General features: G+C 71.3%; 6 protein-coding genes across 9 annotated transcripts; 4 read left to right on the top strand and 2 right to left on the bottom strand.

Annotated features, from left to right (window-relative positions):
- Nucleotides 1-85: 85 nt before the first annotated feature.
- On the top strand, nt 86-4,896 carry OSBP (oxysterol binding protein). The gene is made up of 13 exons (XM_084522598.1): nt 86-513; nt 761-969; nt 1,049-1,296; nt 1,375-1,573; nt 1,889-1,991; nt 2,065-2,119; nt 2,225-2,356; nt 2,438-2,683; nt 2,755-2,875; nt 2,971-3,074; nt 3,175-3,270; nt 3,372-3,553; nt 3,626-4,896. The coding sequence occupies exons 1-13, from the start codon at nt 101-103 to the stop codon at nt 4,059-4,061; spliced, it is 2,544 nt and encodes an 847-aa protein (XP_084378724.1). The 5' UTR covers nt 86-100; the 3' UTR covers nt 4,062-4,896.
- A 1,420-nt stretch (nt 4,897-6,316) lies between these two features.
- Nucleotides 6,317-9,692, bottom strand: CABP4 (calcium binding protein 4). Of its 3 annotated transcripts, none has more exons than XM_084522548.1 (6): nt 8,033-9,692; nt 7,514-7,544; nt 7,123-7,266; nt 6,927-7,036; nt 6,598-6,745; nt 6,317-6,503 (listed from the first exon to the last, which is right to left on the bottom strand). In XM_084522548.1, the coding sequence occupies exons 1-6, from the start codon at nt 8,264-8,266 to the stop codon at nt 6,475-6,477; spliced, it is 696 nt and encodes a 231-aa protein (XP_084378674.1). In that variant the 5' UTR covers nt 8,267-9,692; the 3' UTR covers nt 6,317-6,474. The 3 variants fall into 3 exon arrangements, with proteins under 3 accessions (XP_084378674.1, XP_084378675.1, XP_084378676.1); XM_084522549.1 differs by having other exon boundaries at nt 6,598-6,716; XM_084522550.1 differs by having other exon boundaries at nt 6,927-7,001.
- On the top strand, nt 9,271-10,849 carry GPR152 (G protein-coupled receptor 152; the record flags this gene model as incomplete). The annotated part of the gene is made up of 2 exons (XM_084520315.1): nt 9,271-9,282; nt 9,671-10,849. Exon 2 carries the CDS (start codon nt 9,707-9,709, stop codon nt 10,847-10,849), a length of 1,143 nt encoding a protein of 380 aa, XP_084376441.1. The 5' UTR covers nt 9,271-9,282; nt 9,671-9,706.
- Nucleotides 10,850-10,979: 130 nt separating this feature from the next.
- CORO1B (coronin 1B) lies at nt 10,980-14,674 on the top strand. The gene is made up of 11 exons (XM_084522544.1): nt 10,980-11,086; nt 11,659-11,861; nt 11,959-12,081; nt 12,173-12,302; nt 12,398-12,579; nt 12,694-12,813; nt 12,889-12,993; nt 13,071-13,216; nt 13,303-13,360; nt 13,470-13,772; nt 14,044-14,674. Exons 2-11 carry the CDS (start codon nt 11,661-11,663, stop codon nt 14,167-14,169), a joined length of 1,494 nt encoding a protein of 497 aa, XP_084378670.1. The 5' UTR covers nt 10,980-11,086; nt 11,659-11,660; the 3' UTR covers nt 14,170-14,674.
- A 121-nt stretch (nt 14,675-14,795) lies between these two features.
- Nucleotides 14,796-16,595, top strand: PTPRCAP (protein tyrosine phosphatase receptor type C associated protein). Its single transcript, XM_084522547.1, has 2 exons — nt 14,796-15,260; nt 15,865-16,595. Exons 1-2 carry the CDS (start codon nt 15,258-15,260, stop codon nt 16,441-16,443), a joined length of 582 nt encoding a protein of 193 aa, XP_084378673.1. The 5' UTR covers nt 14,796-15,257; the 3' UTR covers nt 16,444-16,595.
- A 241-nt stretch (nt 16,596-16,836) lies between these two features.
- RPS6KB2 (ribosomal protein S6 kinase B2) lies at nt 16,837-20,178 on the bottom strand. Of its 2 annotated transcripts, none has more exons than XM_084522545.1 (15): nt 20,084-20,178; nt 19,597-19,631; nt 19,412-19,532; nt 19,237-19,305; nt 19,001-19,148; nt 18,839-18,896; nt 18,628-18,728; nt 18,460-18,550; nt 18,281-18,371; nt 18,074-18,181; nt 17,910-17,972; nt 17,747-17,824; nt 17,527-17,634; nt 17,330-17,442; nt 16,837-17,243 (listed from the first exon to the last, which is right to left on the bottom strand). In XM_084522545.1, exons 1-15 carry the CDS (start codon nt 20,153-20,155, stop codon nt 17,072-17,074), a joined length of 1,428 nt encoding a protein of 475 aa, XP_084378671.1. In that variant the 5' UTR covers nt 20,156-20,178; the 3' UTR covers nt 16,837-17,071. The 2 variants fall into 2 exon arrangements, with proteins under 2 accessions (XP_084378671.1, XP_084378672.1); XM_084522546.1 differs by having other exon boundaries at nt 19,249-19,305; nt 20,084-20,173.
- Between the last annotated feature and the right edge of the window lie 46 nt (nt 20,179-20,224).

Raw genomic sequence — 20,224 nt, 5'->3', positions numbered from 1 at the left:
CCTTTCCCTCTCCTCATTGGCTCGCGGCGGAGACGTGCGCGCGGCGCGGCCAATCCCCACGCGGAGCGACGAGGGCGGGCGCGGAGCCTCAGCCGGGCCAATGAGAAGCGCGGGGCGGCCGGCGGCGGCCAATGAGCGGCGGGGGGCGGGGCGTCTGACGGCGGCGCGGCGGGCGGGGCGCGGCGGGGCGGCGGCGGCGGCCATGGCGGAGCTGCGCGCGGCGGGCGCGGGCCCCGGCGCGGCGGCGGCGGCGCTGCCCGGCCCCATGGCGCTGCCCGCGGCGCCCGGCGCGGCCCCGGCGCTGCCCTCACCGGCGGCGGGCGGCGGCGGAGGCGGCGGCTCGGGGAGCGGCGCGGCCCCGGGAGCGGCGGCGGCGGCGGGGAGCGGCGGCGGCGGCGGGTCCGGTGTGGGCGGCTCGGCGCGGGAGGGCTGGCTGTTCAAGTGGACCAACTACATCAAGGGCTACCAGCGCCGCTGGTTCGTGCTCAGCAACGGGCTGCTCAGCTACTACCGGTACGGCCCGGCACGGTGACCCCCCCCCGTCCGCCCCGCCCCGCTCCGCTCCCGCTGACCTTGGCCCGGCCCCGCCGCGCCCACGGGGCACGGAGCCGCCCGCGGATCGCGGCTCCCGGCTCCGGGAGCTGCCCCGCGTCCCCCCTCCCAGCCCCTCCCCCGCCGCCCGGTGACGTGGCGGGGCCTCCCCGGGGCTGTCGGCCCGGCCCCGTTAACGGTTCCCGGCCCCCGGCCCCTCCCCGCGCAGCTCCAAGGCGGAGATGCGGCACACGTGCCGCGGCACCATCAACCTGGCCACGGCCAACATCACGGTGGAGGACTCGTGCAACTTCGTCATCTCCAACGGCGGCGCGCAGACCTACCACCTGAAGGCCAGCTCCGAGGTGGAGCGGCAGCGCTGGGTCACGGCGCTGGAGCTGGCCAAGGCCAAGGCCGTCAAGATGCTGGAGGAGTCAGGTACCGGCGCCTTCGCTCCCCCCCCGACCCCCGGCACCGGTGCCGCCAGCCCCGCTCTAACGGCCCGTCCCGCCGGCAGACGACTCCGGCGACGAGTCCGTGTCGCAGACGGACAAGACGGAGCTGCAGAGCACGCTGCGCACCCTGTCCAGCAAGGTGGAGGACCTGAGCACCTGCAACGACCTGATCGCCAAGCACGGCACGGCCCTGCAGCGCTCCCTCAGCGAGCTGGAGACCCTCCGGCTGCCCGCCGAGAGCACCGAGAAGATCAAGCAGGTGAACGAGCGCGCCACGCTCTTCCGCATCACCTCCAACGCCATGATCAACGTGAGTCCGCTGCCGGGGGCGCGGGGGGGACGGCCCCGCTCCTCTCCCCACACCACACTGACCGGGCGCTGCCCGCAGGCCTGCCGGGACTTTCTGATGCTGGCCCAGACCCACAGCAAGAAGTGGCAGAAGTCGCTGCAGCACGAGCGGGACCAGCGCATCCGCCTGGAGGAGACGCTGGAGCAGCTGGCCAAGCAGCACAACCACCTGGAGAGGGCTTTCCGCGGTGCCACCGTGCTGCCCGCCGGCACTGCTGGGTCTGGCGGCTCTGCCAAAGGTACCCCGAGTGTCCACGTCTTGTTTCGGGGCTGGCTGGGGGGAGTGAGGCGTTGTGGGGCAGGAGGGGAGGGGAAGCCAAGGGCAGTGTGTTCTGCGTAATGCAGTGCTGTCAGCCCATCTCCGAGCCTGACATCACTGTCCACAAGCAGTAGGCTTGTTTGGTGTCCACCATACGGCCAAGGGGCTCTGCAGCCAGGTGCTTGTTCCCGTATCTCACCAAGCCCAGCAGTAGCAGGGATCCTGTGGTGCCCCCTGTCCCCTGCTGCACCGGGGTGAGCGCAGGCATACAGCCCATCTCCGTCCCCTCACCCAGATCCCTGCTGCCCTGCGAAAGGAGACCTGAGTGACGAGGATGAAGAGAACGAGTTCTTCGATGCCCCGGAGAACATTGCTGCGCTGGAGACCATGGGCCACAAGTGAGTGCCAGGGGGTCGCGCTGGGGGGGGCAGGGGCAAGCCCGGCCCTAACGCTGCCTCTGCTCCCCCCCAGGCGAACCGGCAGCAACATCAGCGGCACCAGCAGCGACATCAGCCTGGAGGAGCAGGTAGGGCGGTCGCTCTGGGGCTGCTCTGGGGGTGGCTGCGGGATGGGGATGGGCCAGGGGGGTTGCAGCGGCTTTGTGACATTGCTGCCCCCCCCCTCCCGGCAGTACAAGCACCAGGTAGAAGACACTAAGAAGGAGAAGAGAACCCGCATCCCCTACAAGCCCAACTACAGCCTCAACCTCTGGAGCATCATGAAGAACTGCATCGGGAAGGAGCTGTCCAAGATCCCCATGCCAGTGAGCGGGGACGCAGGCGGGATCTGGTGGGTGACTGCCGTGCGCCCCGGGCCCCCCCCCTCACCTCTCGCTCTCCTCCAGGTGAACTTCAACGAGCCCCTGTCCATGCTGCAGCGCCTGACCGAGGACCTGGAGTACCACGAGCTGCTGGACCGGGCGGCCAAGTGCGAGAGCTCTCTGGAGCAGCTGTGCTACGTGGCTGCCTTCACCGTCTCCTCCTACTCCACCACCGTCTTCCGCACCAGCAAGCCCTTCAACCCGCTCCTGGGGGAGACGTACGAGCTGGACCGCCTGGAGGAGAGCGGCTACCGCTCCCTCTGCGAGCAGGTACCGCGGCCCTGCTCCGCGGGCCACCCGCTGGGGCGGCGCGGCCGGGCTGACCCTCCCGTCCCCGCCAGGTGAGCCACCACCCGCCGGCCGCCGCGCACCACGCCGACTCCAAGCACGGCTGGACGCTGCGCCAGGAGATCAAGATCACCAGCAAGTTCCGGGGCAAATATCTCTCCATCATGCCTCTGGGTGAGCGTCTGGCTGGGCGGGCTGGGGGCTGTTGGTCCCCCAACAGAGACCGGTGGGCTCGAGGGGACTGATCCAGCGCTGCTCTCCCTCCGCAGGCACCATTCACTGCGTCTTCCATGCTTCTGGCAACCACTACACGTGGAAAAAAGTCACCACCACCGTGCACAACATCATCGTGGGCAAGCTCTGGATAGACCAGGTGGGTGCCAGTCCCACGTGGAGGTGCTGGAGGTGCCTCGGTTTCCCCTGTCAGCGGGGAAAGGAGTCCCAGGCTGAACCCGACTCTGTTTCCCCCGCAGTCAGGTGAAATCGAGATCGTCAATCACAAGACGGGCGACAAGTGCAACCTCAAGTTCGTTCCTTACAGCTACTTCTCGCGGGACGTGGCCAGGAAGGTAGGGTGTAGGGTGGGCAGGCACGTGGCACGTCCCGGTGTGGCACCGCTCTGCCTGGGGCACCGGGGTCACCGGGTGGGACGCGTCCCCTGTCCTGGTAGGTCACCGGGGAGGTGACGGACCCCACGGGGAAGGTGCATTTCCTCCTGCTGGGCACCTGGGACGAGAAGATGGACTGCTACAAGGTGGCCTCGGGCAGCGGGGACAACGGGGCAGAGGCGCGGCAGCGGGCGCACGAGGCCGAGGACAGCCGGGTGCTGCTGTGGAAGAGGAACCCTCTGCCGTGAGTGCGGGGCCGGGGCGGGGGGCTCGGAGCCCTGCAGCGGGACTGAGCCCTCCCTCTCTCCCGGCGCAGGAAATACGCGGAGAACATGTACTACTTCTCGGAGCTGGCGCTGACGCTCAACGCCCCCGAGAGCGGCACGGCGCCCACCGACAGCCGCCGGCGCCCCGACCAGCGCCTGATGGAGAACGGCCGCTGGGACGAGGCCAACGCCGAGAAGCAGCGGCTGGAGGAGAAGCAGCGCCTCTCCCGCAAGAGGCGCGAGGCCGAGGCCGCCAGGGCCACCGAGGACGGTAAGGAGCGGGCGGGGGGAGCCCCCGAGCCCCCCCGTCCCCGTGGCGCTCACCCTGTCTCCGTGCCCCCAGGCACCCCCTACGACCCCTACAAGCCGCTGTGGTTCGAGCGCAAGAAGGACCCGGTCACCCAGGAGCTGGCACACGTCTACAGGGGCGGCTACTGGGAGAGCAAAGAGAAGCAGGACTGGACCCAGTGCCCGGACATTTTCTGAGGGCTGGGAGGAGCAGCGGGGCCGAGGCCTGCGGGGCTGCCCGGGGGGAGCGCCGTCTGTCCGTCCGTCCGTCCGTCTCACCGCCCGCTGCGAGCGCCGGCCGCGCTCACCCGCCGGGGTTGCCTTAGCCCATCCACACTCACCTTGGTGCTGGGGAGCGGGAGCCAGCCCGGCCCCCCCCCAGCCCCGGGGGCTCCCCCGTCACCCCCCCACGCGTGCGCTCATCCCTGGACCCCCGGCGCAGGAGCGGCGGTGCCCCGGGTGGCTCCCGGGGATGGATGGGGACACGGCCCCCCTGGGGTGGGCACCGCGGGGTGAGCCCGAGGCTGGCCTTGGTCTCTTCTCCCCCTCCCCTCGTTTTTCATCTCCCCTTTGCCCCCAGGCAGTTGGGTGCTCTTGGGGGCGGGGGTCCGGCCTCACTCACCCCACGCGGGCCGCCCCGCCGTGCCCGCAGCCTGTTCTCTAGGTGTACGTTATATCCATGTAGAGACCCAGCGGGGGCCCCGGTTCCCCCCCCTCCTTGCTCGTACCCTGGGGTGTGCCCCCCTCGCCGTGCCTTCCTCTCGGGGCGAGGGGCCCGGCTTCTGCTCCCCACACTCCACACTACAGCGGCCCAGAGATGTGCTGGGGGCAGCGCGGGGGGCGGCGCGGGGGTCTGTAGGAGCTGAGCTGCCCCCCCACTGGGGGCTTGGGGGGGCGAGCAGCGGCACTCCATGCAGCGGAGAGAGCGGGGGGTGTATGATGCCTTTTTTTTTTTTTTTTTCTTTTTTTTTCCTCCTCTCCTCCCCCCCACCTCTCCAGGAAAACAACTAAATTAAAATCTGTGAATGCCCCAGCCTGGCTGCGTGTGCTGTGTTTGGGGGGGGGGGGGTATCCCCGGGACCCTGCACAGCCCCTACCCCACAGCCCCGTGCTGCTGGGGGTGCCCTGGGGGAGCTGCAAGTGCTGGGGAGAGGTGGGATGGGGCGCAGAGACCCCAGCCCCAAAATAGGGAGGTATCGCCCGAGCAGGGACTTGAACCCTGGGCCCTCAGATTAAAAGTCTGATGCTCTACCGACTGAGCTACCCGGGCAGCTCCTGGGGGAGGGGGGGTCGTGGGGGGACACAACATCTCCCACCCTCCTCCTCCTCACCTGCCCCAAGGGGCTGCTCACATTCTCCAGCCATTGCCCCCCCATTCCAGGGGGTCTCTGGGAGCAGGAGTTCCCCCAAGGATCCCAGGAGCAGGGCAGGTTGGGGGCTCTTGGAGCAATTTAGGGTTCTTGGGGCACTTTGGAGTCACCTTGGGGGAAAATTTGGGGTCCCCTAGGGCAGTTCAGGGCTCCTAGAGGTAATTTCAGGTCCCCAGAGCGGTTTGGGGTTCCCTGGGTTTGGGGTTCCCTGGGGCAGTCTGCAGTTGTTTAGGGCAATTCGGGGTCCCTCGGGCTTTTTGGGGTTCCTGGGGTGATTTGGGGTCCCCTCCCGGAACAAAACAGCTGTACCAGAAGTGGGGTTCGAACCCACGCGGACACACGTCCATTGGATCTTAAGTCCAACGCCTTCACCACTCGGCCATCCTGGTGCTGCCCCCGCTGCTCCCCCCGGGCTCTCGGCCGGGTCCCCGCGGGTGGGGGTCTGGGGGGGCTCCCCCGGCCGGCCCCGTGCCGTGTGGGCAGCGGTGATCACGTCTCCTCCGCGCTCAGGAGGGCTGGGTTTGAGCCCCAGCAGAGCCGGCCGCTCGTTTCCCCCCCCAAATGGGGATGGGGGCGCATTGTGGGGGCTCCCCGCACCCCCCCAGCGGTGACACCGTGTCCCACCCGTCTCGGTAAAAGGGGCCGAGGGGGAAAAGGCACAAAAAATCCTTGTGGGGTGGCTCCGCTGGGGCTCGAACCCAGGTCCTTCTGCGTGTAAAGCAGACGTGATCACCGCTACACCACAGAGCCACTGCTGGGGGGCTCCCTGAGCCACCCCCCCAGGGCTGGGGGGGCTCCGAATGGTGCTGGCTCCATGCAGGGCACCCCAACCCCTCCTTGTCCCTTTTTGGGGTCGCTGTCCCCTCTCCTGAGACCCCCCCATCCCTTGCCTCCCCCCCAGCTGCTCCCCACGTGAGGTTTGGGGCAGCTCGGGGTGCACTGGGGTCAGTGAGCGGGTGCCATGGGGGCGAGGACCCCTCCCCACTCCATCCCCACCCCGTATCCCCCCCATCCCAATGACCGGTGCCATCCTCCCCGTCTGAGCAAGGAGCTTTATTGGGCGGCCCGCAGCCCCCCACCACGCTGCCAGGGGGTCCTGGTGGGCGCCCCGCTCCCAGAGGTGGGCTCGGCTCCCGCTGCTTGCTCTGGACCCCAATAGCGTGGGATGGGATGGAGCAGGAGGTGCCGGGGGGGCAGGAGCCGTGTCGATGCCCCAGGTCCCCTCCTCTCCAGAGCCTTCCTTAGCGGGAGGACAGCATCATGACGAACTCTGCAGGGCGAGACAGGAGGCGAGAGGGGCATGGGGCTGCCCCGCGCCACCCCCCGGGCTGTGGGGACATAAAGGGGTAGAGGGGAGGGCTCACCATCGAAGTCCACGCGGCCGTCCCCATTGAGGTCCACGTCCTGCAGGATCTCGTCCACCTCCTGCGCCTTCAGCTGCTCGCCCAGCAGCGCCGCGATGGCCTCCCGCATCTCCGCGCTGCTGATCTCCCCGTCCCCGTTCATGTCGAACTGCGGCGCCCACAGGTTGGGTCCCCTCCCCGCAGCCCCCCCCACCCCCCCAGACACCCTGGGCCGGGGCCAGCCCCTGCTCTGCCCGTGGTCATTGTCCCCTGCGTGCCGGGGCCGTCGATGCCCGCGGTGTCCCCGTGCCCGCGGTGTCCCCGTGCCCGCAGTGTCCCCGTGGCCGTACCTCGCGGAAGGCGATCTTCAGCTCCCTGACGCCCACCATGTGTGCCGTCTCCTCCCGCAGCTTGGGCCCCATCATCTGCACAAAGTCCTCGAAGTCCACGCGGCCGCCCACTGCGCCAGGGACGGGGACAGCCTCAGCGCCCCAGCCCCGGCTCCGCGCGCACCTCCGCGTGCCGCTGCCCCGGCCCTGCGCTCACTCCTCATCTTGATGTGCTGCGAGATCTCGATCAGCTCCATCTCGGTGGGCATGTACCCCAGCGTGCGCATGCAGGCGCCCAGGTCCTTGTAGCTGATGAAGCCGTCCTGGTCGGTGTCAAACTCCTTGAAGGCATCCAGCAGCTCTGCCCCCGCAGGCACGCGTGGGCACAGGGACCCGTCAGGTGTGGAGGCCGTGGCACCGCACCCCGTGGCGGCGCGTCCCATGGCCCCGCATCCCACGGAAGGTCCCTCCATGGCAGATGTCCCCATAGCAGATGTCCCCATGGCACCACATCCCATGGAAGGCCCCCCTGGGACATGTCCCCATGGCTCCGCGTCCCATGGCAGATGATGCCGGTGTCCCCCACACGTCCCAACCCCACCACTCACCGTCCAGCTCCTCCGGCGACAGCTCCCGCTCCTGGACCGGGGTGTGGGGTGCAGGGGGTGGGGGAGAAGCAGCATCAGACCCAGCTCAGCCCCCGCCCCTCCCAGCAAACCGCGGTGTCACCTTCGTTAAGCACGGGCCAAAATTAACTCCCGCAGGAGGGATTAGACGGATTGGAGGCAAAGCCCTGCCTGCCCCCCTCCCCTGGTGCCCCTGCTGTCCCCTTCCCCTACACCCACCTGGGACCCTCAGCCCCAGCCCCTAACGGGGTTCTCAGAGGCCGGGGGCTGCCCTGCTCCGGGCTGTCCCTGGGGTAGCACCATGGCTGCGTGTCCCTGAGCCCCACGGTGCCCAGCCCTGCCTCTCACCCTCCCCAGGACCCCCACCCCACGGTGCCCCCGTTGGGCTCCATATAGGGAGGGAGGAGAAAGAGCCCCCAGGCCTGCCCCGCGGTCCATCCCCAGCATCCCCAAAGCTCCCCCCTGCCCCTCCACCCACCGCCCCCCGGCCCCTGCCCGCACCTTGCCGAAGACGGTGTTGAGGAAGGGCGAGTAAGCCTTGGTGGCGGCGGCGTGCGGGTCCCCGGCCCCCTTCTTGCTGTTCTTCCTCCCGTGCCCGCCGTGCCGGGACTCAGCCCCGGGGGAGCCGCCCTCCTCGGGGGGCTTGGGGGAGCTCTCGCCCCCCTGCTCCCCCTTCCCCTTGCCCGGGGCCTCCGCGTCCTTGGGGGCCCCCTTGTCCCCCCGCGTGCGTGGCATGGGGCCGGGGGCTGGAGTGGAGGCAGGCGGCGGGAAGCAGGGCTGGGGGGCGGCCGGCCCTTAAGAAGGAGGCAGGGAAATCCTCTTACCTGCCCCACACCCCCCGCCCCGGGGAGGGCAAAGCCAATTAGCGGCGATTACGGCGCCAGGAAACGAGCCGTCCCACCATGTCCTCGTGCCAGGGCACGGCCACGAGGCCACGGCACCCCTGGCCACCACCCTGGTCCCCAGCACAGCAGCGGTGTCCCCAGCACCCATGTGCCTCGGCCACCTCCAGCATCCCTCTGCTTGTCTTAATCCAACGCTGACGCCTCCTCGGCCCCCAGCACAGGCACACGCCAGTCCCCACCCTCACCTGCAGCACGGGGACGTGTCCACGCGCACGTCCCATCTCCACAAAGCCCCCACGACATCCCCACGACGTCCCCACATCCCTGTGCCCTCCAGCCCCCCGGGCATCCCCCCCGTCGGCTGAGGCTGCAGCGAGGAGCGGTGCCACGGGGCGTGTGGGGCCCTGGTCCCCCTGGCCCCCCGATAGCATCGCCCCGACTCAGCAGCTGCTGGCGGGTGGCAGGAAGCCAGCGCCCGGCAGGGAGATGCCATCACGGGGATGCCGCGCCACCGGCCCTGGCATGCAGCAGCCAGCGTGGCCACCCAACCCCACCCTGGGGCTTCCACGTGCCCCAAGCCCCCCTGCCTGGCACCGGGTGGCTGTGGGGTGGGGGGGTCCTGCTGGAACCAGCCCACGGGGACCGGGTGACCCCAGGGGGGCCATGGGGAAACCATCCTCAGCAGCGATACTGAGGCCGCTTCCGTCCTGTCTGGCAGCAGCTCCCTGTCCCTCACGGGGGGAAACTGAGGTTTTTTGGGGGGGGTCATTGCCGGGGGGGAGCAGATAGGGTGGGTGGAGCTCTTTGATCGCTGCCCATCCCAGCCAGACCCACACATAGGGCACCCTGCAGCCCAGGAGACCCTCAACGTCCACTGCCCGAGCCTGTGCTCACGCTGCTGTTACGGTAGGTCCTACACTATTTACTGGCCTGGGGGCTTGTCTGGTGCCCGAGGGACTCGTGAGGTGCAGGGAAAAACAGGAGCATTGCGGGGATGTTGTGGGGTGGAGTGGGGCACGGCTGGGGGACGGCGGGTGGAAGACCCAGGCAGGGGAGGTGAAGGTGGTGGGCACCTGGGGGGCACAAAGGTGAGGGGCACGAGGACGGGGTGACATGGAGGGGGCAACGGGATGGGGAGCAATGGGGGCGATACGGTGAGATAGGGAAAAATGGGGGGGATCCAAAGGGAGGGGGAGCAATGGGGGGGATCCAAAGTGAGGGGGTACAGTGACGGGGGGAGAATTGCAGATACTGCCGCGGCAGACAGTGACATGCCAGCGGGTGCTGTAGACAGGGTGCCCTGGGAGCCACTGCCCCCTGCGCTCGGCCGATGGAGCTGGAGAACACCACGACGTCCCTGTCCCCGTCCCTGTCCTCATCCCCGTCACCGTCCTCGTCCCCGCAGCCCCCGACCGCCCTGCAGTGGGTCTGGCTGCTGCAGCTGGTCTGCGCGGTGCTGGGGCTGCCCGCCAACGCCTTCGTCCTCTGGCTGACGGGCTGGCGGCTCCGCTGCCGCGGCCTCGCCATCTTCATCTTCAGCGTGGCCGCCTCCGACTTCCTCTTCCTCGCCAACTCCACCCTGCAGATCTGGACGGCGGCGCACGGCCACCGCTGGCCGCTGGGCACGCCGCTGTGCCGCCTGCACCGCTTCCTCCTCGACCTGGCCTACTACGGCGGGCTCTTCCTGCTGGCCGCCATCAGCCTGGACCGCTGCCTGCTGCTGCTGGCCCCGCTCTGGTACCACTGCCGGCGCCCGGCGCGTTGGCCAGCGGGGCTGTGCGCGGCCGCGTGGCTGCTGGCCGGCTGCTGCAGCGCGCCCGGCACGGCCTCGGCGCAGGCCTCGGAGGTGCTGCCGGGGCTGGTGGTGTGCCGGCGGGAGTGGGGCCGCTGGACGGAGCTGCTGGGCTGGCTGGAGGTGGCCCTGGAGGGGCTGCTGCTGCCCGCGGGCATCCTGCTGCTGTGCAACGGGGCCGCGCTGGCCGTGGCGGCGGCGCGGAGGCGGCGGCAGCGTGGCGGGCGGCTGCCGGCCCGCTTCCAGCGCCTGGTGGCGGCCACGCTGAGCGGCTACCTGGCCATCCACCTGCCCTTCCAGCTGGCCCAGCTGCTGAGCCACGCGTTCCCCCGGCGCTTCGCCAGCCTCGCCTACTTCGCCGGGCTGGCCTTCAACGTGGGCAGCTGCCTCAACCCCTGCCTCTACCTGCTGCTGCACACCGGCGCCTGCCGCCGCTTCGCCCGCGGGGACACCGGCCCCGCCGCCCCGCTGCCACCGGGCAGCGTAGCCCCCGCGCCGCCCCCCGCCCCGCTGCCGGTGCCACCGGGCGCCGCCACCCCGCTGCAGCTGGACACCGCCGCCCCGGTGCCACTGGACGCCACCGCCCCGGTGCCACCCGGTGCCCCCGTCCCAGTGCCCCCGTCCCGGTGCCCCCGTCCCGGTGCCCCCGTCCCCCCCCGCCCCGCCCTGCCCCCGCCGTGACCCCGCCCCCTCTGTGACCCCGCCCCCATCCTCGTAGCCCCGCCCCCTTTCCCCGTTGGCCCCGCCCCCTCGCTCCCCTCCCCCGCCGCCCGGTGCCGCAGTGCGCGCGCGCGGGGCGGGGCCGCTCACTTCCTGCCGCCCCCCCCCCGCCCCGGTCCCCCCCGGTCCCGGCTCCGCCGCCAGCCCCGCGCCCGGCACCGGCACCGGCACCGCCGGCACGGCCCGGCCCGGCCGCCGGTGAGTGCGGGGCTCCCGGGGGGGCTCCCGGGGCCCCCTCCGTGCCCCCCCCCGGCCCCATCCGTGTCCCCGCTCCCATCCGTGTCCCCGCTCCCGGTGCCGTCCCCGCTCCCATCCCTTTGCCCCCTCGTCCCTGACGCCCCCCCCCCGCCGCCCCCCACCCCGGGGACCCGGCCCCGTCCCGGACAGGCCGCCCCCATCCCCACCCGCGGCCCCGTCCCCGCGGCCGTGCCCCCCCGGTGACCCCCCCCGCCCCCTCCACCCCCATCCCGGGCAGGGCGGTCCCGTCCCGTGCCCCCGTCCCCACGGGTGACCCCGTCCCGGCAGGGTGGGGTTTGTTTGCCCAGCCCTGGTTTCCCGCTCGTGCAGGGAGGGACGGGGCCGCCCTTTACCCGGGGCAGGGAACGGGGCTCAGCCTTCCCCATCACCCCCCCACACCACCACCAGTGCCGCCGCCAGTCCCCGGGGCTTACCGGGCACCCACCGGGCCCTGCGTGGCCGCCCCGTGTTTTGGGGTCACCGTGCCCCGCTCCCTCCCTCCCAGCCTGACCCCAAGGCGGGGTGCGCCCCAGCCATGTCGTTTCGCAAGGTGGTGCGGCAGAGCAAATTCCGGCACGTTTTCGGGCAGCCGGTGAAGACGGAGCAGTGCTACGATGACATCCGCGTGTCCCGCGTCACCTGGGACAGCACCTTCTGCGCCGTCAACCCCTCCTTCGTGGCCATCATCGTGGAGGCCAGCGGCGGCGGCGCCTTCCTGGTGCTGCCCCTGCACAAGGTGGGAGCGGGCGGTGGGGTGGGGGAGGCTCCGCGGGGACGGACGGACGGACGGACAGACGGACAGGGTCGGGTGACCCCCCTCCCTGTGCTCCCAGACCGGCCGCATCGACAAGTCGTACCCCACGGTGTGCGGGCACACGGGCCCCGTACTGGACATCGAGTGGTGCCCCCACAACGACCACGTCATCGCCAGCGGCTCCGAGGACTGCACCGTCATGGTGAGGGGCGGACGGGAAACCGGGGAGATGGGGAGAGGGGTACGCGGGGGGCTCTCCCCCACACCCCCTGCCCACCGCCCCCCTCCCGCAGGTGTGGCAGATCCCCGAGGGGGGGCTGAGTCAGCCGCTGACGGAGCCGGTGGTGGTGCTGGAGGGGCACTCCAAGCGCGTGGGCATCATCAGCTGGCACCCCACCGCCCGCAACGTCCTGCTCAGCGCAGGTAGGGAGCTGGGGAGGGGGCTGGGGGGCCAGCTGGGGCTGGGGGGGTGGGGGAGGTCCGGCCGAGCCGTGCCGCTGCTTCCCTCCCCGCTGCAGGCTGCGACAACGTGGTGCTGATCTGGAACGTGGGCACGGCGGAGGAGCTGTACCGCCTGGAGGGGCTGCACCCCGACCTCATCTACAGCGTCAGCTGGAGCCGCGACGGCTCCCGCTTCTGCACCGCCTGCAAGGACAAGAGCGTGCGCGTCATCGACCCCCGCCGCGGCACCGTGGTGGCGGTGAGCACGGCTCCGGGCTGCCGTCACCCCCCTGCGCATCCCCCTCTGGGGTGCCCTTGTGCCGCGCCCCCATTCATCCCGGGGTGCTGACCTTGCCCCCCGCGCTCCCCGCAGGAGAAGGAGCGGGCGCACGAGGGTGCGCGGCCCATGCGTGCCATCTTCCTGGCCGACGGCAAGATCTTCACCACCGGCTTCAGCCGCATGAGCGAGCGGCAGCTGGCGCTGTGGGACACGGTGAGGAGCCGCCGGGGTCGGCCCCGGGGGGGGCCGGGCTGCGGCGTGGCACCGGGCTGATGTCCTGCCCCGTAGGAGAACCTGGAGGAGCCCATGGGGCTGCAGGAGCTGGACTCCAGCAACGGGGCCCTGCTGCCCTTCTACGACCCCGACACCAACGTGGTTTATGTCTGCGGCAAGGTGCGGCCCCGCTGCTTCCCCCCACCCCCCCTACACGCCCCATCCCCGCCTGTCCCCTTCTAACGTGGTGCCCGCAGGGAGACTCGAGCATCCGGTACTTCGAGATCACGGAGGAGCCGCCCTACATCCACTTCCTCAACACCTTCACCAGCAAGGAGCCGCAGCGCGGCATGGGCTGGATGCCCAAGCGCGGGCTGGACGTCAGCAAGTGCGAGATCGCCAGGTGGGGATGGGGGGGGGGCAGGGGTGAGGGGCGACCCCATTTTCCCTTTGTTGCACCCCCCGGTGACGCTGTGTCACCCTCCGCAGGTTCTACAAGCTGCACGAGCGCCGGTGTGAGCCCATCATCATGACAGTGCCAAGGAAGGTGAGCGGGGACAGGCGGGGGAACACCCAGCGGGTCCCTGTGCGGAGCCGGCCGGGGGTCCGTGGCCGCGCGGCGCATCCCGCTGGGTGACACGGTGGGCGGGGGGCAGTCGGACCTCTTCCAGGACGACCTGTACCCCGACACGGCGGGCCCCGACCCGGCGATGGAGGCGGAGGAGTGGGTGGCGGGGCAGACGGCGGGGCCGGTGCTGGTGTCCCTGCGCCAGGCCTACGTCCCCAGCAAGCAGCGCGACCTCAAGGTGAGCCGCCGCTCCCTGCTGCACGACGCCCGCCCCGCCGCCGCCGCCCCCAGCCCCGCCGCCCCCGCTGCCCCCAGCCCCGCCGCCCCCGCTGCCGCCTCCGCACGGCTCAGCGCGCCCCCGGCACTGGGCACCGGCGCCCCCGCGCCCCCGGTGAGTGAAGGGGCGGGGCCTCTAGGAAAGGGGGAGGGGCCTCTGGGGAGGGGCGTGGTCTATCGGGATGGGGCGTGGTCTCGGGAAATGGGCGGGCTCTCTGGGGAAGGGAATGGGGCAGGCTAGGGGAGGAGGTGGGGGCTCGGGGAAGGGGGCGGGGCATCTGGGGATTGGGGCGGGGCCTTTGTGGGTGGTGGGCGGGGCCTTGTGGGTGGTGGGCGTGGTCCGGGGGAGTGGGCGGGGCCTCGCAGGTGACCCGGGGTGTGCGCAGGCGGGCGGGCGGCTGGACGAGGTGCTGCAGGAGGTGGCGGCGCTGCGCGCGCTGGTGGCGGAGCAGGGCCAGCGCATCACCCGGCTGGAGGAGCAGCTCAGCCGCCTGGAGAACGGGCACGTCTAGGGCCTCCCCACACCCCTGGGACCAGGGCACGCGGCCGGGGATGTGTCCCCTTTGTGTCCCCCCCCCCCCTCCCCGCATACAACCAGGGACCACACTGCCGCCCCAGGGTCTCCTCCCCTCGAGACCTCCCCCCTCGCCCTGGGGCTGTCCGTCTGTCCATCCTTCTCTCCCATTTTGTACACCGGCCACTCCCCTCCCTGACCCCACTGCCTTACTGGGTGCTGCCCCCCGGATTGTGGACCACTACCCCCCCCCGCAGCTCCCCCCGAGGGCCAGGGGGGGTCTCTGGGATCAAATACTAAGCCCTGCCCCCCTCCCAACCCTCCCATGTCCCCAGGGTGGGGTGGGATCTTCCCCTCTTCCAGTGGGGCTCCAGCATGTGCCCCGCGACCATGGAATCCTCCCCCCCTATATTGTGGGGCTCTCCCCCCCCCCCTCTTTGTTCTCCCTACAGGGCAGGGTCAAAGTCTATATTTTCACTCCAAATAAAAGTCTTTATAAGAAACGTGCTGGGTGAGGCTAAGATCTGGGGCAGAGGGCCCTGGCGGGGGGGTGTGGTACCGTGAGGGTTATGGGGGTTTCACTATGGGTTTGTCAGGGGGGAGGAGTGGGGCTGGGGTGTGCTGGAGCTCCCCCAGGCTGTGTGCATGGCCCCACGGCCGTGCGGGTAACACAGGCGGGATGCAAAGTGCAGTGGTTTTTAGCACAAGCTGAGGCAGGGACTGGGGACAGAGCAGCAGCAGCTCAAAGCTGCGGGGGCAGGGAGGGAGGGGGCATCAGGGCCCCCATAAATCAGGGCACTGGAGGGGGGTTGGTGGCCCCAGGGCTGTGGGGGGGACAACATGGGAGCCCCCAGAGCCTCGCTGGGGCATGGAGGACAGGCAGTACACCCCCAGCTCTCATGCGCCACCTTGGGTTTCCGGGGCCCTTTCCATTTCGGGTAGGCGGGGGGGGATGGGGACAGCACCCGCCTCCCCCCGCATCGATACATCCGCTGCTGCTGCTGGGGGGGGGCAGGAAGCACGGGGGGGCCCCCCCAGCACTGCTTGCGCCTGCGGCACCCGGACCTGCTCCAGCAGCACCCAGCGATGGTGAGCGCCCAAAAAACACGGGGGGGGGTGGCATGGAGCAGACTGGGAGTGAACTGGGGGGGTGGGGAGGGGTTGATGCACCCCCCCCTCCTCCGCATGTCCCCAGCCACAAGCATCAACTCCTGCCTGCTCCCTTGGTTAAATTTGGGTGGGGAGGGGTTCACACTTTGTTGCAATTCAGCCTGTGCTGTCCTGGGGTGGGGGGGGGCATAATAGGGGCAGCAGTGATGGGGCTCTGGGGTAGCCCCCTTTTCCCATGCCTGGGAGGGGCATTGGGCTCTGTGGGATGGGTGACAACAGGGCTGTGTTCAAGGGCTTGAGGGGTAGATTTAGGGGGGAGAGAGGTGGAGGTTGGGGGCGCCAGGCTGGGGGGGGCATGGGGCAGATGCTGGGGGTGGTTGTGCTACAGGGACTGGGGCTGCTGGGGGCTGCCTGGGGCTGATGCGGGGGCAGCCCGGCCTGCTGCAGGTGCCGCAGCTGCTGCCGACCGCAGCTTCCCGTCATGGGGCACCTGCCCCAGCACCAGCCCCTGCCCTTCTGCACGGCCCTGCTCTGCATCCCCCCCCCCCGGTGCTGACCCCTGTCCCTGTCCCCGTCCCTACAGGCTGGAGCGCGGTGCCCACCGGCCCCGCCGCTGCTGCTGGTGCTGGCGGGGCTGGCGGCGGCGGGGGAGCCGGTGGGGAACCACAGCGACCGGGTGGTGGGCGCCCTGCTGGGGCTGCTGCTGTGCCTGGCCGTGGGGCTGGCCCTGGCCTGGCGCCACCTCTGCCGCCTCTCGGCCGGCCGCTACCACCCCCGGCCCATGGGCCGCCGGGCCCTGGCGCTGCTGCGGGGCCGCTGGCAGCAGCTGCAGGGCCGGAACGGCCCCGCCGGGTCCCCCGGGGACGGGGACGGGGACGCGGCCCCGCCGGCCGAGGAGGAAGAGCTGATGCCGTGGGCCCAGCACCAGCGGCAGGAGGACGAGGAGGTGGAGGACGAGGAGGAGAAGGAGGAGGAGAAGGACGAGGAGGAGGAGGAGGAGGAGGATGAAGAGGAGGCCGCGGCCCCGCTGGAGGCAGAGCAGAGCCCCCCGGGCGAGGGGCAGGCGCTGGGCGGCAGCGCGGAGGCCCTGCTCAGCGACATGCACGCCTTCTCCGGCACCGCCGCCTGGGGGGACGCGCGGCCCCACGTCACCGCGCTCTGACGTCACGCCCCCATGACGTCACCACCCTCTGACGTCACCGCCCCCATGATGTCACACCCCATGGTGTCACCGCGCCCACCCCCAGCCCCGGCAGAGCCTCGCCATTGGCTGCGCAGGCCCGCCGCTGACCAATAAAGACATGTTGCCACCCCTGGGGGCGTGGTTTGATGAAAGGGGTGGAGCTTGGGGCGGGGACAAGTGGGAGGTGGGAGGGGCCTCGAGGAGGGGGCGTGGCCTGGGGAAGGGGCACATGGGCCAGAGCTGGGAGGTGGGGAAAAGGGGTGGAGCCTGGGGGTGGAGGTGGGGTGCAGTGGGCGTGGCTATGCAGATGAGGGCGTGGCTATGCAAATGAAGGGGGCGCCCCCCCAGCCCCCCAAGCAGAGGGCAGCCAGGCCTGATTAACACTTTAATTGGCACTCTCCCCCCCCGGGGGCACAGCCCCGCAGCCCGCACCCCCCCGGCGGCAGCGGCACGGGGCCGGGGGGCAGTACCGGGGGCCCCCCCGCCGTGCCAGCACCGGCAGCTCCGCGGGGCCCCCCCCTTGCCCCGCGGCCAGCAGCGGGACTGGGGGCCCCCCCTGCCCCTCCTCACCCCGTGGCGCGTCCCAACCCCCCCCCCGCCGCCCTCCCTACCTGGGCACCCGCCCGCGCCCCCCCTTGGCCTTCTTGGTGCCCATGGCGGTCTTGATGGGCAGGGGGGCCGTGCCCTCGGGGGGGGGGGGCAGGCTGGGCCCCAGCTCCATGGGCTCTGCCGCTGCCGCCCCCGGCTTGAAGGGCTCGAAGGGGGAGAACTTCACGGGGCTGTGTGGGGAGGGGGGAGGCGGTGAGGGGGGGGCACGCTGCACCCCCTCGTCCCCACCCAGCGCCTCCCCCCCCAGCACGGGTACCTGACGGGGGTGCGGGGGCTGCTGTTGAGGCGCCGGGGGGAGCGCACCTTGGGCTGGAAGGAGAACCCCTCCTTGATGCTCTCCAGCACCGAGGGGGCCACGTAGGTGAAGCCCTGCACGGGGAGGGGGCAGGTCAGGAGGGGGGGTGGGTCAGGGACCCCCACCTCGCCCCCTCCCCCGGTGTCCCCCCCCAGTACCAGGAAGGCCTGGTTGGCGCTCTCGCTGATGGCCGCATCGTCGGGGCTGTCCACGGGGGTCTGGCGGGTGAAGCGGGTGTCGAACTGGCTGACGTCTTCCTCCGACTGCTGCGGGGAGGGGGCTGCTCTTCACGGCCCCCCCGCGAGGAAGAGGCAGAGCTGCCCCCCCCCCTCATCCCCCGACCATCCCAAATCCCACCCCTACCACCACCACCAGTACCAGGCAGGGCTTGAAGGGGGGGTCCAGCCTGCGGGCTAGCAGGTCGTCCCAGTTGATGTGGCGGAAAAAGGGCTGCTTCTGCAGGAGGAGTGGGAAATGGGGGGGGGGGGGTTACCGGGGGGGGGGCATCACTGGTGACACCTCCCCCCTGCCCCAATCCTACCTGCACATCGGCTGCATCACCCGGCCCCCCCCCGACCCGCTGGCTGGGGTTCCTCTTGAGGAACTGGAAGAGAAGGGACAAGGGGGGGGGTCCCAGTGCTGCCCCCCCCCCCCGAGCAGGGGGCACCAGGGGGGTGTTTTTGGGGGGGGGGGGGGCTCAGGCACCTTTTTGAGCAGGTCACGGGCGTCAGGCGTCAGGTAGGGCGGCAGCACGAGCTTCCCCTTCAGGATCTTGTCGATGGTTTTCTTGCGGTTCTCGGCCGTGAAAGGGGGCTGCGAGGGGAGGGGGTGGCAGCGATGAAGGGGGGGCCCCCCCCACCCCGGGACTGTCCCCCTACCCCCCCCCAGCCCGTGAGCAGGAGGCCAACTTGCCGATCCGGTGAGCATGTCGTACATCAGGGCGCCCAGGCTCCACCAGTCCACCGCCCGGTTGTGCCCGCTGCGCACCAGGATTTCGGGGGCCCTGCGGGGGTTGTGGGGGGGGGCACCCTGAGCACTGGGCCCTCCCAACCCCTTTTCTTTCCCCCCTCCCCCCGTCCCATCGGGCTCACATGTACTCGATGGTGCCGCAGAAGGTGTGGGTGACGGCCCCGTCGTGGATGGACTCCTTGCACAGCCCAAAGTCCGTCAGCTTGATGTGCCCTTTGTGGGGGGGGGGGGGGAAGGAGTCAGCCCCCAACCTGCTGCCCCCCCCCGAATCCCCCCGACCCCCTGCCCACCCTGGCTGTTGAGCATGATGTTCTCCGGCTTGAGGTCACGGTAGATGATGCCGTTGGAGTGCAGGTGGCCCAGCGCCAGCGTGATCTCGCTCAGGTAGAAACTGCAGCAAGTGGGGGGGGGGGTGTGGGCAAGCAGCACTGGGGGCCCCCCCGCGCCCCCCACATCGCCGGGGGGGTCAGGACGCGATAGCCCAGAGCCAGCCGCCCCTACCAGGCGGTGTCCTCCAGGAAGATGCCCTCGCGCTCCAGCTGCATGAAGAGCTCCCCGCCTGCAAGGCACAGCCCCGGGGGGGCCCTGAGCCTTCACCGGGCTCCGTCCCACCCCGTGCGTGCCCCCCACGCCCCCCCACGCCCCCCCGGCCCGGAGCCGCACCGCTGAGGCACTCCAGGATGAGGTAGAGTTTGCCGCCCGTCTGGAAGGCGTAGATGAGGTCCACGATGAAGGGGTGCTTGACGGCCTCCAGGATGTTCCGCTCGGCCCGCGTGTGCGCCGTGTCCTTGGCGTTGCAGGCGATTTTGGCCTGGATGGGGGGGGGGGGGGGCGGGAGGAAGAAGAGGGGTGAGGGGGGGGCCACGCCGGTGGCGGGGGCGCGCCGGGGGCCGCGCTACCTTCTTCAGGACCTTCATGGCGAAGATCTTGCCCGTGTTGGTGCCCTGCACTTTGCGGACCTGGAAGACCTGCGGGGCGGCGGCGGCGGTGGGGAGGCGGCTCGGGAGCGGCCCCCCCCTCGATCCGATCCCCGGGGTCCCGGTGCCGGCTGCCGGGGGGGGGCAGCCCCCCCACCTTGCCGTAGCCGCCCTTGCCCAGGACGCGGAGCAGCTCGAAGCAGTGGGGGCCGATGTGCTCGGGGCCGTTGTTGACGCTGCTCTCGGAGATCTCGATCTCCTCGTAGTGCCCCACGGGCCTGCGGGGACGGGCGGTGAGCGGGGACGGGGCCCCCGCCGCCCCCCCCGGCACCCCGCACTTACTCCAGGCCGTTCCCCCGGGGCTCCAGCTCCATCTCCTGCGGGGGGGACACGGCGTCGGTGCCCGGGGCCCCCTCCGTCCCCCGGTCTGTCCGCCCGTCCGTCCCCTCGCCCCTTGTCCCCAGCGCTGCCCGGTCCCGGTGCCCCTCCCCGCCCCGCCCCAGCCCGGCCCTATCCCGGTGCTCAGCTCCGGCCCCGTCCCGGTGCCCCACCGGGTCCCTCTCCCCGCTGTCCCCCCCCAGCGCTCAGCCCCGGTCCCGGTGCCCCCAGCCCGTCCCGGTGTCCCCGGTCCCCGCTGTCTCCCCCCGCTCCCCCGTCCCCCACCGGTCCCGGTTCCCCCTCCGGTCCCGGTCCCCGCTGTCCCCCCCCCGCTGCCCCGTCCCCCGCCGGTCCCGGTGCCCCCGTCCCGTATCCCCGCCGCCCCAGTTCCCGGTTCCCGGTTCCCGGTTCCCGGTTCCCGGTCGTGCCGCCAGCCCCCGTCCCGTCTCACGGCGCCCAGCTCGGGCTCCTCCCCGTCGCTGCCCTCCTCGGTCTCCAGGTCGATGTCGAACACCCCCGCCATGGCGGCGCCGCACCGGGACCGCCGCACCCGCCCCGCCCCGCCCCGCCCCGCCCCGCCCCACGTCACGGG

The sequence above is a fragment of the Aythya ferina genome (genome assembly GCF_964211825.1).
Source record: "Aythya ferina genome assembly, chromosome: 5".
NCBI lineage: Eukaryota > Metazoa > Chordata > Aves > Anseriformes > Anatidae > Aythya > Aythya ferina.
The sequence above is the reverse complement of the archived record's forward strand: the minus strand, read 5'-3'. Positions and strand labels throughout refer to the sequence as shown.